The sequence below is a fragment of the Polistes canadensis genome, unplaced genomic scaffold (genome assembly GCF_001313835.1).
Source record: "Polistes canadensis isolate GaletaPanama2010 unplaced genomic scaffold, ASM131383v1 scaffold_25, whole genome shotgun sequence".
NCBI classification, from domain to species: domain Eukaryota; kingdom Metazoa; phylum Arthropoda; class Insecta; order Hymenoptera; family Vespidae; genus Polistes; species Polistes canadensis.
In genome coordinates this window covers 1,006,062-1,020,819 of record NW_014569572.1, presented here as the reverse complement: position 1 = coordinate 1,020,819, position 14,758 = coordinate 1,006,062, and the positions used below count along the sequence as shown (strand labels likewise).

General features: G+C 37.0%; 2 protein-coding genes across 2 annotated transcripts in view; one reads left to right on the top strand and one right to left on the bottom strand.

Annotated features, from left to right (window-relative positions):
* Positions 1-230: 230 nt before the first annotated feature.
* Positions 231-5,564, bottom strand: LOC106783748 (serine/threonine-protein kinase 3). Its single transcript, XM_014742550.1, has 10 exons — positions 5,352-5,564; positions 4,873-4,953; positions 4,491-4,671; positions 4,124-4,351; positions 3,724-4,042; positions 3,488-3,621; positions 3,224-3,386; positions 3,052-3,143; positions 2,785-2,979; positions 231-2,586 (listed from the first exon to the last, which is right to left on the bottom strand). Exons 1-10 carry the CDS (start codon positions 5,363-5,365, stop codon positions 2,428-2,430), a joined length of 1,566 nt encoding a protein of 521 aa, XP_014598036.1. The 5' UTR covers positions 5,366-5,564; the 3' UTR covers positions 231-2,427.
* A 447-nt stretch (positions 5,565-6,011) lies between these two features.
* Positions 6,012-14,758, top strand: part of LOC106783747 (transcriptional coactivator YAP1-like) — a 19,208-nt gene continuing 10,461 nt past the window's right edge. Inside the window, exon 1 of the mRNA XM_014742548.1 lies at positions 6,012-7,897. Coding sequence (XP_014598034.1) covers positions 6,978-7,897 — 920 coding nt within the window. The 5' untranslated portion in view covers positions 6,012-6,977. The remainder of the gene's footprint in view (positions 7,898-14,758) is intronic.

Below are 14,758 nucleotides of genomic sequence, written 5' to 3'. Positions count from 1 at the left end.
CAATATTTGATTTCAATGTAATAAGGTGTGTTTTTATTATATTACAAAATTGTTTTATGCGTTTGAATGAAAAATTGTATAACTTCATGTATTTCTATGATAAAAATTATTTTTACGAAGTAAATAATGGATTACTTACATAAATATATGTAAAATTTGAATACTTTAAATAATAAAAATGATTTTTAAAAAAAAAGCGTATCGTAGAAAGAATGGAAAGTCTTGTCTTTAAAGCTTAGTGGCAAATGCATATTTATTGATGAAAAAGTAAAGACGATTTTGGCAGATACTACAAATATCTTGACTAATTTTTACATAAATGAATTAAGTTATTTAGTAATAACGAGATGATCCGCAGATTAATACTAAATTTTAACAAAATGGTGGTCCGATGCGTTACTGTATCTGCAATAATACTGATGAAATATTTTGTCTATTTTAAAATACGAATCATATTTATAAAATCAGTTTTGTATATATAGATATACATATATAATGAAAAAATTTGTATAATACTTAATTTTTAAATCCCAGTAAAAAATAAAACAACGAATATCTTAAATGTGTTTCACACTGAATAATACAGAGAATAGGAGATTTCAATGAAGCCACAAATGTCGATGAAATTAACAATTTGTGTATATTATTATCAACGTTATATAAAAGAAGCAAATAATGAAGAAAAAATCATCATACAATAGGTTTCATTTCTATTTAAAAAAAGGGATAGAAGATAAACAGAATATTTTACAAAAGTAGTCACTTTGTAGAAGAAAAAATTCTATCTCTACGAATAATTTTTGTGATTTGTCTTAGTGGCTCCAAAAAAAAAAAAAATAAAAAAAAAGTATTAAAAAAAAAAATCCAATTAGATCTAGTTAAGAGTAATTGAAATTCAGATCTTTTGTATTACTGACATCGTGCATATTTTTCTATATCAAAAATATGTTATTATTCTGTATCCTCATTCCTCAAATGGATAAAAAGTAAATTCAGTTCTGGCTACAGGATCTAAGTGTCATCGATCTACCTTTATTATTTATTATATATGTATGAAATAGCCCAACGTCAGCAAAGAATTTCTCTGTGTATAGTCATTCTCTACAATTTTAGGCAACAAGTCAAGTACGAATCACCATTATGATAACTTGCCACAACATATGGGAATTGTATATAAATATTGTTTTGTTGAATTAATCGATGATTATTAATATCATGATATCATAATCATTACTAGTAGTCGTAAAACTCCGCAATTTCGATAATTTCAACACCCTAATATTGCGAAGTAGAGAAATATAAGACTATTCTCTAATAGGGAAGACTAATCCTAGTAAGTTCTTTCTCGAAATATTTTCTTGCAATGTATCCTCTCACCCACCATAATGTGTTACGTGAAATTCCGTAAAAACTATCATGTATGAGAATGCATGAATTTATATATTTTAAATACATGGTGTTTCGTGCTTAAGAAAGAATATCTCTCAAGGTGAGATTAAATTGATGTAAGCTAATATTGACAAGATCACGCGTTATTGAAATTATATACTATATATGGCAGTAGAATTAGCAATAAAGTATAATTCGCGTTTGAAATTAAATGAAAATACTTAAATGCCTAAAACGAAATTTCTATATATATATATATATATATGTATGTATCATGTGAATGATGTTCAGGGCTTGTAGTGGTATTTCTTTCTAAAACTTCAGGTCACTGGTCATATTATCGCGTTAAATACGACGTTCAATTTTTCACTGCACCTCACATAACGATGAAGTTTATTAGTGCAAGCAACAAGTAGGGTGGCGGGGGGAGTAGCTTTAAAAAGCCAATATTCAAGCTCTAATAATGATTTCATTAAAAATAATTCTTGTTAAAATAAATGGCATTAAATGTGACTAGTAGACGCAAGATTATGTCGTCAAATTTCATTTCCAAACAAGCCAACAATTGTAAACTTTATGCTTTCCTGTTCCACATGCATTGCACACCTTCTTGCATTTCCTAATCAACCCTAAAAAAGGATATATACTTTCTTTATAAGAATAGTATATTTAACAGTAAATATATGTGTAAATTTAATAGAAAAGAAAGAGAGAAAAAAAACACGAAAAAAATGTGAAGGAAGAGTTAAGTAGAGTTATTGTTTCTTCACCTAAGTCATGTAAAATAATTTACATTGGTGACGTGAGGCTATTGGCTAGTATTACCTATGTACCCTAGTTTCCCAAAGACAAGCAACATTTATTTAAAGAGGGAAGTTATTTTTAAATGATTATATCTCTTACTAGATAAATGTACATAAAATAAATGTCCTTTTCTTTGGCGAAACTAGGGATGAAGTGGATAAAATCTATTTGTTTATACAACTGTACACTCTTTATCTATCATCACACTCATTTGTTTAAAAAAAGAAATCAAACTTAGAAGTTCTGTTGTCTCTTTCGTTTAGTATCCATGGCATCTAAAATTGGTTGCCTCTTCGTTTGATATCTTCTTCTTAATTCATCAATTTCGCGTTCCATTTCTGCGTCCAGATTAGCCATTCTTTGTTGCAGTTCTTCGTAAGATAGAAACTTTAACTGTAAAATTTTTGATAGTGTTTGGTTAATGCGTAAAAATAAGAATTTCTAACTGTATAGGCAGAAAATTAAGATGATATTTTGTAAAGATCTACTACTTATTTGAATCGTAAAAGAAAGCAGATTATTAAATGTAAGTATTACACCAAATTTGTGTAATTTATATTAAATTATATCTTGTTATTTGTTAATACTTACAAAGTCAAAATCACGTTCCGTAAAAACATTTTGAAACTTGGCTACATTATTGACTGGTTGTTCTTGTACCGGATGAGATATTTGATTGAGTTGTAATTGTAAATGGCTTTGAAACCTTTGAGATTCTGTAGCACCTTGAACATCGATTTTATTAGCCATCTCTACATTATGCGCTCCTGATATTTGTCCATTGCCCTAGATATTTATAAAGAAATATTTTGGTTCTACATTAGTATCTTCAAAGCTATTTTTTTTTTCTATACTTACTTTTCCTATTTCGGGTGCTTCCTTTTTATCGAAATGATCAAGGAACAAAGGTCGATATTTCTTTCCAGATTCAACTGATCCAGTATTATGCCCTATAAATAGTTGCAAACATATACATATGTAATAATAGTAATTGTTGTTTACATATACATTCATTAGCGTATAGACTAACTTTTCATAGTGGCTTCAGTATCAGTATCACTGTTGATGACCATTGTACCAAGATCTAATACTGCAGATACAAGCGTTCCAGTGTCTGGCAAATCATGACTGGGAACAAGCGTTCCTGTATCTTCTGGCAAGGGTTTCATGGTACCACTACAGTCTTCTTCATCCTTTATATTTATAGATAGAATCACATGATCAATATGTTTAACATTTGAGAAAATAATATATATTCATGCAAATCAAGTTAAATTGTATTTGATGACATTACCGAATCATCCGCTTGATTTTGATTTTTAATCGCAACGTTATTGATAACATGTGCACGATGTGCACTTTGTTTCTCTCGTATTTCATGAGCTTCAGCGATCATATGACTAAGAATACTTGGTTGCTTTGCATTACCTGTAATGAGACGTAGTTGTATGAATTTAAAAAAAGAAATTTGAACAGTTATTTAATATCTAATTTTTGCAATACATGCAAAAATATATGCAATATGTTTACCAATAAATTCATGATTGAGTAATTCAGAAGCCGTAGCTCTCTCTTCTGGATTTTTAACAAGGCACCCACTGACAAAGTCAATAAATTCTGGACTCCATTGATCCGGTTCTCTAAAGCTAGGTGGAGGTTTAGTTGGAATCATAAATATTGCTCTCATTGGATGAATATCACCATATGGAGGTTTTCCTTCTGCCATTTCTAAAGCTGTTATACCAAGCGACCATATATCTGCAACGCAGTCATATCCTATTTCTTGTATCACTTCAGGCGCCATCCAAAATGGCGTTCCAATCACTGTATTACGTTTAGCCATTGTATCCTATGCAAAAGACAATTAATCATAATTAAATTTACTTATTCACATCATAGGAATGAATATGATCAAAGTATTAGGTCTTACAGTCAATTGACCCGCAACACCAAAATCGGCTAATTTTGCGTGTCCTTCGTTATTTAGTAAAATATTTCCAGCTTTAATATCCCTGTGTATTTTTCTTCTTAAATGCAAGTATTCTAATCCTTTCAAGGTATCACTAAGAATCGTAGCGATTTCATCCTCTTGTAAAGTCTTTTTTCTTAATCTCATAATGTCGCTAACAGATCCAGCTCCACAGTATTCCATTACAATCTGGAAGATTAATAATTCAATGTTATGTGATTCTATACAATTGAACACAGTAAGAGGCAGTAATCATAAAAGTTTAAAAAATAAAATACATATAAATTGATCTTATAAATTCAATAGAAATGATTTAACTTGTTCTTACCCATAGGTCTGTATTTTTAAAATAACTTCCATAATATTTAACAACATATGGGGAATCACATTGTTGCATAATTGAAATTTCTTTTATGATTTCCTGTAAATCAGTATCCACAGGTACTTGTTTAATAGCAAGCACTTGCCCGCTCTCTTTATGCAATGCTTTGTAAACTGATCCATAAGATCTGCATTATAAGAAATCATAGAAAAACAAATATATTAATAATAAAAAATGATACGCTTTATCTACCTTTAACAAATTTCCTTTAGACTATAATTGTTTGCCAATCAATAAAGGTATAATTTGTTAATTGAGTCATAATTATTTGTAAGAAATAACTTTTAAGGAATACATTTTAATGCGAGCTACAATTATCTAAACTCACCCTTCTCCTAGCTTGCATATAATATCAAATACTTCTTCAGGTTGCCTCGTTAAGCTTTCTTCTGATAACTTTTTTAATTCACTGCAAAGCATTAAATAAAGTAAGAAATTTGCATTAGTTTATGGTAAACTCTCTCTATGTACATTCAAATATATTTTTTTTTCTTTATAAAAACGATACCATTAATACTGCAATTTTTTTCAACATAATGTTTTAACTAAAATCTTAAAGAAATATAACATAACGTCATTTCGTGGAATTCCAAAATGTATAGTTGAGGAAAATAAGATTTTAAAGAAGAAACTACAACAGGTTAACAAAGGTAGAAAAAATATCGCATTAAATAAAAAGCATCGATTTATAATTGACTCTGAAAAATCATATTAATTCAAAGGTAAAGGATTGTCATTATCTTCTCATTTATTAAGATTTCAAAATGCTAAGTAGAACTAATCGTAAACGCATAAACAATCGAATACCTCTTAGAAGACATCTTCGTTTTTATATCACCGAGTTCTTATTCAATAAAAGCACGTTCAATGGATGAAAATAATGAAATGCAACTAAATGAGATATCATTCCGTTTGTAAAAATATAATTAATTCATACGACGAATATTACATTTTTTCAATAAATTAAAATAATTACAACCGAAATATCGAAGGCTTCGAACATCGGCCATTGTAGATGGCGGAGTTGCTAAAGCGCATCGAAAGATGAATTTGAATCATTAGCGCTATTTCGCGCATCTACACAGGAACGATTTTTCCCGAGTACTCCATTGGTTCGTAAAAATAATCTAATCGTAAGATTAGACGATTATGAAATGTTATCAGTTTAACGAAAGTCAAAGGAAAGATAAACGATGAGATAAAACATTATTTTTCGTTTTACAATGAAGTTCGATCGAATGCAATGTTGTAATGGAAAATCGAAAATCGGTAGGAGCGATAAGCCAATCGGATATGAGTTAAATAAAGAGAAAGAAAGATAATTGGGTAAGGGTAAGAAGCGCTAACCAGTGAGAAAACTTTGAACTATACGTATCGCTGCAAGCATGTTTTTCATTGGTCGGTTGGTAAGATTTTTTGAAGGTTAGGGGGAATTTTTGTTAGTAGACGTTCTACAGTGATTTTTTTCTTGGCCTCAGGAGCGGTGGGTAGCGTAGGCACTGCCGAAGGCAGTAGGTTGCCAAGAAGGAGCAACAGGCGAACACGCCTCGCTTTGGCTCGGTTCGGCTTAGCTCGGCGCTTCGGCGACGTGCGTTGCGTAGCGACTTGCGCGAATGGTTAGCATCGTCGATCCAGTGTCTAGTGTTTCCGTAACCGTAACGGCGAGTCGTGGGGTGTGTTCGTGCCTTTTTTTCATTCTTTACCGTCAAACGCTTCTTACAAGAGGGCTCCAAGGGGGTGCGTAAATATATAAGAATCGTGTGTCGTATGCTTTCGCATACGCAGGTGTATTACAAGGGAGACGAGTGCGAGACGGCGAAGGATAAGATATATCATCGAGGGAGGAGTTAGAGAGGAGAGGACCGCGAGAAAAACGGAGCGAACAGAATCAGCGAAGGAGTGAGAGAAAGAGAGTGTGTGGGGGGAAGAGAGAGAGGTAAAGAGGAAAGATAAAGGAGAGGCAGAGTGTGCGCGAGCGCGCGGAAAAGAAGACGGGGGCGGTGGCGGAGAAAAGAGGAAAAGGTGGTGGTGGTGGAGGCGGCGGCGGCGGTAGTGATAGTGGAAGTGGTGGAAAAGGAGGGGCGGTGGTGGATGAGAAGGAGGTGGCGGTGTTGACGGCGGAGGAAAGAGCATCGTAAGATAGAAGTCGGAGGTGGAGGAGGACACGGGCGCCGCGACGCGACGCGACGCGACGCATCGCAACACAACGCAAAGCAAAGCACAATAACTTGAGAATAATAAGGTATAAAGACGAACGAATATACGAATAAAGAAAAGCACTGGAGGAGAAAGAGGAGAGTAAGAAAAAGAAAAAGAAGAAGAAGTAGTAGTAGTAGAGTAGTAAAGTAATTAGAAGTTAGTAGTAGTAGAAGTAGAAGAAGAAGAAACAGCAACAGAGGACGATCGAGAAGACGGCGGAGCGCGTGATCCAAAATGGCGCTCAATCAGGAGATCGATCAGTTGTCGAACAGTAGTAATCTCGTAGTGAGGATCGATCAAAATTCAGAATCCGATCTACAGGCTCTGTTCGATACGGTCTTGAAGCCGGACTCGAAACATCCGCTTCAAGTGCCATTGCGTATGCGAAATTTACCCGATTCGTTTTTCAACCCACCATCGACCGGCAGCAGAAGCCCGTCGATCTCGCACTCGCGCGAAAATTCGGCCGACTCGGCATTCGGCAGTAGCGGCGCTTCCGGCGCGGTCACGGGGACCACCGGAGGACGTAATGCGGAATCGTCCGGTGGTGGCGGCGGCAACGTCGTAACCGGCGGTGCTAATGTTTCCGTCGTGGGTGGTGGCGCCGGTGGGGGGGCCGGGGCCGGTGGTAGCGTTGGCGTGACGAATGGAAACGGAGGTGGCGGCCCGGCCGGTGGAGGAAGCCCCGGCGGAGGAGCCGGAGGAGTCGTCGCGGTCGCGGCCGCGGCCGCTGCGGCTGGCACGAACGTCAACGGAGGAAACACCGGAGGAGGTGGTGCCGGTGCCACGGTGAACAACGGTGGCCCTCCTCCGGGGCCGGCTGGCGTCCCGGCGGGGACGGCCGCGAGTGCAAGCGCCGTCAACGGTCCTGCACCAGCGGCTGCAGCGGCTGCTGCGGCCGCCGCAGCAGCCGCAGCCGCAGCCGCAGGCTTGACGGTAGCCCATCCGCGCGCCCACAGCAGCCCTGCATCCCTGCAACAGACCTATGCGTCCGCGCAACAGGCGCAGCAACACGCGCCGCAGCCGCACGCTCGTCACCACCATCACCAGAAGCAACGCAGTTACGACGTCATCAGCACGGTCGACGACCTGGGACCCCTGCCACACGGATGGGAACAGGCGCGCACTACCGAGGGACAGATCTATTTCCTCAAGTGAGTACCTCATCTCTCTCTCTCTCTCTTTATCTCTCATTCTCTTTAACTTTATATCTCTGTCTCTCTCTCCTTTTCTCTTTCTCTTTCTCTTTCTTTCCCGTTCTTCTTGCACGCATGCACGCGCCTGCCTTCGCGGACTTTGATTCTTCCACCTGTTGGCTATCGATAAATCCTCGCTATTTTGCCTTCGTTCGATCAGTTACGTCAATGTGCTTTGGTACCGTTATGACGAAGTTTCTTATCGCTACTTTCTTCTTTTATTATATTTTACTTTGGAATTTTTATTCGTATTCCCACGCGTTGACGCAAATATAAGAAGCTTTCTCTTTTGATTTTTAAATAACCATTTTATATGCGCTATGCATCAATTAAACTTTGAAAATATCGAAAAGAAACTTCGAGATTGTGCCTCGATGCGGCGGCGGCTTTGAAATGCAATTTTTGAATATAACGTTAAGATGTTGTTTGCACCGTAGGCACATTTTATCGAACGACGTTACTAAAGTCGAGGAAAAATGTGACGTGCAAAGCCGGTGGTACGATTCGTCGCGCAGAAACACGGACGCGAATGCGGTCCGGAGGCTTGAGCAACGACGAAGTCGTAGCAGTTTTGTTGTTCGAGCCGGTCTCTTGGTATTCGCCTTTGCGTGCCTTCGGCTGAGGTCCAGTTTCTTCTACGTTGTTCGATTCGTGCGATCCCTTTCTCTCCTTCTATCTCCAACGATCGTAACTTTGAACCACCTCATCAAAATTTCCTTTACTTTTCGTTCTTCCATTTGAAAATCACTAAAGTTTGCTCGCTAATATTTTTCCCCCCTCGATATATCTTAACTTTGTTTATTCTCTTGTTGTTCAAAGTTAGAGAGAGAGAGAGAGGGAGAGAGAAAAGTTGATCGTTCGATAAAATTTTACTGTCTTCTTTGTCCCTGTTTTATCTGATTCCCGCGTGTCTTTTAATATTACTCGTTTATCGTATCGGCTAAAACGAATCTTGAAATACACCGTATATGCGATAAGACATTAACGGCGAGGTACGAAATAGGCCGGTGATTATACCTCGATAGGAGAGAAATTACGTGACTTACTTTTTACGATTGTACGGAATACGCGGTGAGATCTTGTGAGGCAAATTGCATTACTCTAGTCACATTCAGAGAAAAACGATATATGTATAGTGTCTGAGAGAGAAATGGATGGAAATCGGGCGCGAAGAAAATTCACCGATTTACTTGACATAACACGCATATTTTCTTATTTAACGATTTGAAATTGGCGGCAGGAGTTCTTCTAGGCGAATTTTTCCTGCGCGCTTACATTAAACCCGTTATGTTATTACGGCTAACGAAGATGGAACTTTAATGGGGCTGATTTTATCTAGCGGAGATCGCATCCAAGCGATTATGCCAAAGTCCGAAGGAACTTTCGACTTACGTCGTTACCGTTAGACGCTGACCGAAGCGATCGAGTATCGCTCGAAGAATCGTCGTCGAAATCACGTTTCTCGTAATTCGAACGTTCATTATTTCCATTTTTTACTGGCTTTCGAGACAACAAAATAAAAAAGGGGGAAAAAATGACGAATTATCGCTAGAAGAGTTTTCAAGCGCCTCAACGTATACGGTATTATCGTTACGTGGCGCTAATTGGATAAGTTCTTTTACGATTGATCGCGCTTCTATATAATTACACATTTTCTTGGTAATCTTACAATGATTCGATTTCGCTTTATCGGTTGGCAATAAAAAAAATTCTAATCATTTTTTTCTTCTTTTCATACGACAAGACGCAATGAATCGTTAGAGAATTAACAGTATTTTCTGTTAATTTCAGATTTCTCTAAACAGACTTTAAATCTAATTTGTAAATGACATACAATTAATCATTAGTACCCTTGTTAATCTTAACGACACTATTATTTCCTTTTCAAAATCGTTCATTAAATAATAATTATCCTGTATGTTGTCATGAATATTCAAAAAGATTCGGGGGGAGGGATAGAGAAGAAAAGGGAAGGTAGGTAGGTAGGTAGGTAGGTAGGTAGGTAGATAGGTAGGTAGGATGGATAGAAAAAGAAAAAGAAAAAGAAAAAAGGGAAATACATAGTTGCGCTTTGGATCTTGTAACGAAGAACTATAATGGCATCCGCGTGTTAAGGAGAACGGGACGAAGGACGATTTAAGCGTTTCCGCGCGGCGACTGTTGCGGTGACGACGGCCTCGAGCACCGACGCGAGAAAGTAACGTTAACGCTCGATACGCCTTTCTTACGCGCGACGATCAACGCGTATGCGAGTTCAGTTGGTCTCCAATACCAATACCAATACCAATTCCAATACCAATACCAATACTAGTCACTGCACAATGACACGTGTTAGATACTAATATCGATTCTATGAGATCCAACTAGACTCTCGATTCTATTGTTCTCGACGATGCGCGTGAGTTGCTTTCCTCTAACTCCCTATGTGTGTGCGTGTGCCAACCCATTTCTTCGTTTTATTTATTATTAATAATATACCGATAATAATCCTAAAATCATGATCTTTTTTTTCTTTTTTTTTGTGTTCAAAATGATCGATCATCGTTCGTTGACTTTTCTTACGCGATAAACAAATAGATAATTCTCGATTGAACAAAAAAATTCAATCCAATGTTTAAGAAGACTCCGGATGTGCTATCGGTGTCATCGATGCACCGATAGAAGTGAAAGGCGACATTTGAAAATGTTAAAAGGTAACTGATATTTATGACTCTCTTTTTATCCGCGATCCACGACGCGTGCTCTTCACGTTCCGAATCTTTTCTTCTCTTCCGAATGATTAGAAGGTAACCAAAGTAGTATTACATCAAATGTCTTACAACAAGGAACCATTTTTCGTAATAATGCAAAATGGCCGAGCTTTTGAAGTATACGAAAATCATAATCGAAACTGTTATTTTCTTTTTTGAAAAGGTAATAATATAAATAAGAAAAGAAAGAGATACACGAAGAGAGGTAAATGGGGATAAGAATTAGTACAGTACGTTTGTTGATGACATCGTCAACGTCAACGTCATCGTTGTCGTCTCACGATAATAACAGGATGGCTGCTTAACAGCTCACCTTACGTTTCGAGTTATCAGTTTGATAAGCTTAAAACTTCTTGGAAAACTTGCGATGCAGCTGTGGAGAGAAAGAGAGAGAGAGAGAGAGAGAGTCAGTCAGTCGTAGTGTTATTTCTCCCTCCCATTAGTTTTTTTTTTCCCATTCTAACACGTTCGTCGTATAAATAATGAAGATGGTTCATTTGATCATCCCTGGTTTGTACCTTCCTTGAGGCTAACTTATTGTCCCATTGAAGAAGAATGTCTAAGTTATTCTACCCTTTAGTAGGAACTACCTCTCCTACGAATAGAGCTTGTTCGTACCTGTCTAATGCATTTCAACTTGTCTAAAAAGTTTCCTCGAACCTTCTCAGAATCCGGGACGTAGAAGTAAAAAGCATAAGTCGATGGTGGCTACTCTCGCCTTGGGAATGCCATTCGTTGAGCCTCGAGCTAAACAAACCCGCTCGCATGACTATACAACACCACCGAGGAGATATCGACCTATCGTATCGTATCGGATCGAACGGTGTGAATGGACCTTTATAGCAGCCGTCTATCGTGGATACGACGACACACGGTTGCCTTGCTCGCTCATACTACTTATATTCTTCCTATGTATGTGTATATTTATGTATACATGTGATATACGTATGTGTTTCTCTCCTCGGCTTCCCTCTTTGGCCTCCCTCGACCCTCTTCCTCCTCCACCTCCTCCTCCTCTTCCTACTTAGCTTCCCTCTGTACCTCTCAAGCGCTTCTCTTTCGTTCTTCGAACCTGATCCACCTGCGTCGCCGTGACTGAGATTCCCACGTGTCACCTGTCGTGGGAAGTTCCCTTCGAGACTGCGTCCTCCTCCTACTCTTACTTACTCCTACTCCTCCTTCTCCTTTTCCTTCGCCTTTGCCTTTGCCTTTGCTTTAGCCTGTACCTGTGCCTGTGCCTTCTTCGTCTTCGCCTTCGCCTTCGCTTCATCCTCGTTTTCTTTCACTACCGCTCTTCTTATTCTTCTTCTTTACACGCTGATATAAGAGATTAGCCTTCTCTTTCGAATTTTGGTGTCGTCTTCCTCGTTTCGACGTAATTCTAAGCTTGGGAATCGAACCGGGCACTTAAGTTAGTCTTTTTTTTTTTTTTTTTTTTTCTTACATATCATTGACAAAAAAAAAATATATATATATATATTATAATACGCTCCCCGAAACGTCACTCAATATTATTATATGCAATTTTAGACGAATTTTCTGTCTCGATGATTTTTTAGATTGAAAAGTTTCTTTTTGTTGTTGTTGTTGAAATTTGTCTCTCGTCATATTTTACGTTTAATTATTCCTAAATGTTATTATATTGATTTATTGGGATTCAATTTTGATTAACCCCTTGATATATGTAATAATGTTTCAGAAACGTCATTCATTTCATGTGCCATTGTAAACTTTGACGTCTTCGTGACGTCAAGAATCGTCTCCGGCGGACACCGTGCAGCATATTATTATAATATTTAATTATTTCACTCGTTTAATTATTGTCCATTAATATTATGTATCAACCTAATTGAATGTTATATAACAATGCAAATTTCAAAATGTTCCGTTTCTAAGCTTGCACATAATAGTTCAGAGAGTTGAGCCAAATTAAATAATATTTTTCTGTTTTTATTTCTATGTCGTTGGGATTAAAATATATTAGGGATAGCACACCCGCACAATTAATTAAAACAAATTTAATATTTATTTAACAAAGTAATCGTACATTTGTTAATTCTTGAAATAACAAGAAAATTGAGGAAACAACCGGGCACTTAAGTTAATCTTCTTTTTTTATTGCGTACTATCGACAAAATAATATACGTACATATATATTTTATATATTCTAACGATTTTTGACGAATTTTCTGTCTAGGTGGATTCTAGATAGAAAATGTGCTGAATAATTGTTCCCCGTTATTATTCTAACATGTCTCCCTTTTAGCTTTTATTTTTTATTTTTTATTTTTTTTATCCTTACCATTAAAAATAGTCGATGGAAAATAATGTGATCCCGTTCGGATAATTTTTATCTTTCTACCTTTTTCTTTTTTTACACTCTCCTTCCATTTCCTAATCCGATTCATTTTGGTTTATCCACGTAAACCATGGAGTTCTTTTCTTTCTTTTTTTTTTTCAAAAGCTTTTCGGTGTCCTTGCTATCGAACGTTTCCAACAATATCTTTTTGTTCATTTCTTGGAAAGAAGAGACGGTCAGGTATTTTTTTTTCTTCTCTTTCCATTCACCTTTACCTTTACGTCTACCTGTCCCCTTAGCCCCTTCTCTATTCATCATCCTAACTTTAAAGCAAATTTTCCCGCGAAGCCTTACGAAGTGGTGGCGTCTAGCTTCGACCGTTTCTTATTGACCAACACATAGAAAATCGAGTCACACGAACGTGTTTATTTTTTTTTTCTCGACTATAGAAATCTAACTTTGATTTTAAGGGGGTGGTTTTTTTTTTTTGAGGAGGAGAGGAAAAAAGAAGACATTTTTCAAAGTTCACCAAGTTTAACAACATAGAAAATCGAGTCACACGAACGTGTTTATTTTTTTTTTCTCGACTATAGAAATCTAACTTTGATTTTAAGGGGGTGGTTTTTTTTTTTTGAGGAGGAGAGGAAAAAAGAAGACATTTTCAAAGTTCACCAAGTTTAACGAATAGTTTCTTTTTTTTTTTTTTTAAATTAAAAAAGTAACGATATAAATCTATAGGAATCGGTGTGAATTCAAATTCGATACAAAATCTTAATCATTACATCGTATACATCGATACACACATATACACTTACATATATATATATATAATACACAAGAGTATATCCGTGTTATAGTCTAGCTTTGCTCCGGTTCACGAGGAATTCGCGCGTGAATCGAAAGTTTCTCCTACGCACTTATCTTGTTACATTATACAGGAAGTACAGCGCGGAAAGTCACGTGAACCAGAGGAAGCGGATCGCGCATCACGATTATCTAAATGATTCAAAGGAGAGAACTAATATCGTATGGTTATACCGAAGAAATTTTTTCCTTTTTGTTTTTCCCCCTCTCCCGACGTGTCTAAAATTTTCGACGCAAAACACGAATCGATCGTTAAATTTACGAAAAAGAAAATCTTCAGGGTGGGTAGTAGAGGGTCTCTCGTTAAAAAAGAAAAAAAGAAAAAAAAAGAAAAAGAAGAAAAAGAAGAGTCGAATTTTTTTTTTGTTAAATTTTCAATATAACACGTAAAATTTTGGTTGTTGTTCTTTCTAATCGGTATCGGTTCGTTAACATCGCGTATGTTGGTATCGTCGTTGTTGTTGGGGCATAGGAAGGTTCAACGTTTCGAAGCAACGTGAACGAGCACCGTAGCAAAATGGCGCGGCACGAAGAAGCGCAGCGACGAGGTTTGCCCGCGCGCAAACTTACAACTATACACACATAACACACACAGAACACACACATATATATATATATATATATATATATATATATACAGATATATACATAGATACACACAGAGAGAAATATACACACGTTCATCGCTCGTTACGTACAGCGAGCGTCGATAATAGCGTTTGGAGGGGATACCCTCTTCTTCCATCGGCTGTGTTCCTTTCCTCTTCCTTTTCCACGTCTCTCTTTCTTATTCTTTCTTACCTTATCCCTTCTGCTTCTTCTTCTTCTTCTTCTTCTTCTTCTTCTTCTTCTTCTTCTTCTTCTTCTTCTTCTTCTTCTTCTTCTTCTTCTTCTTCTTCTTCTTCT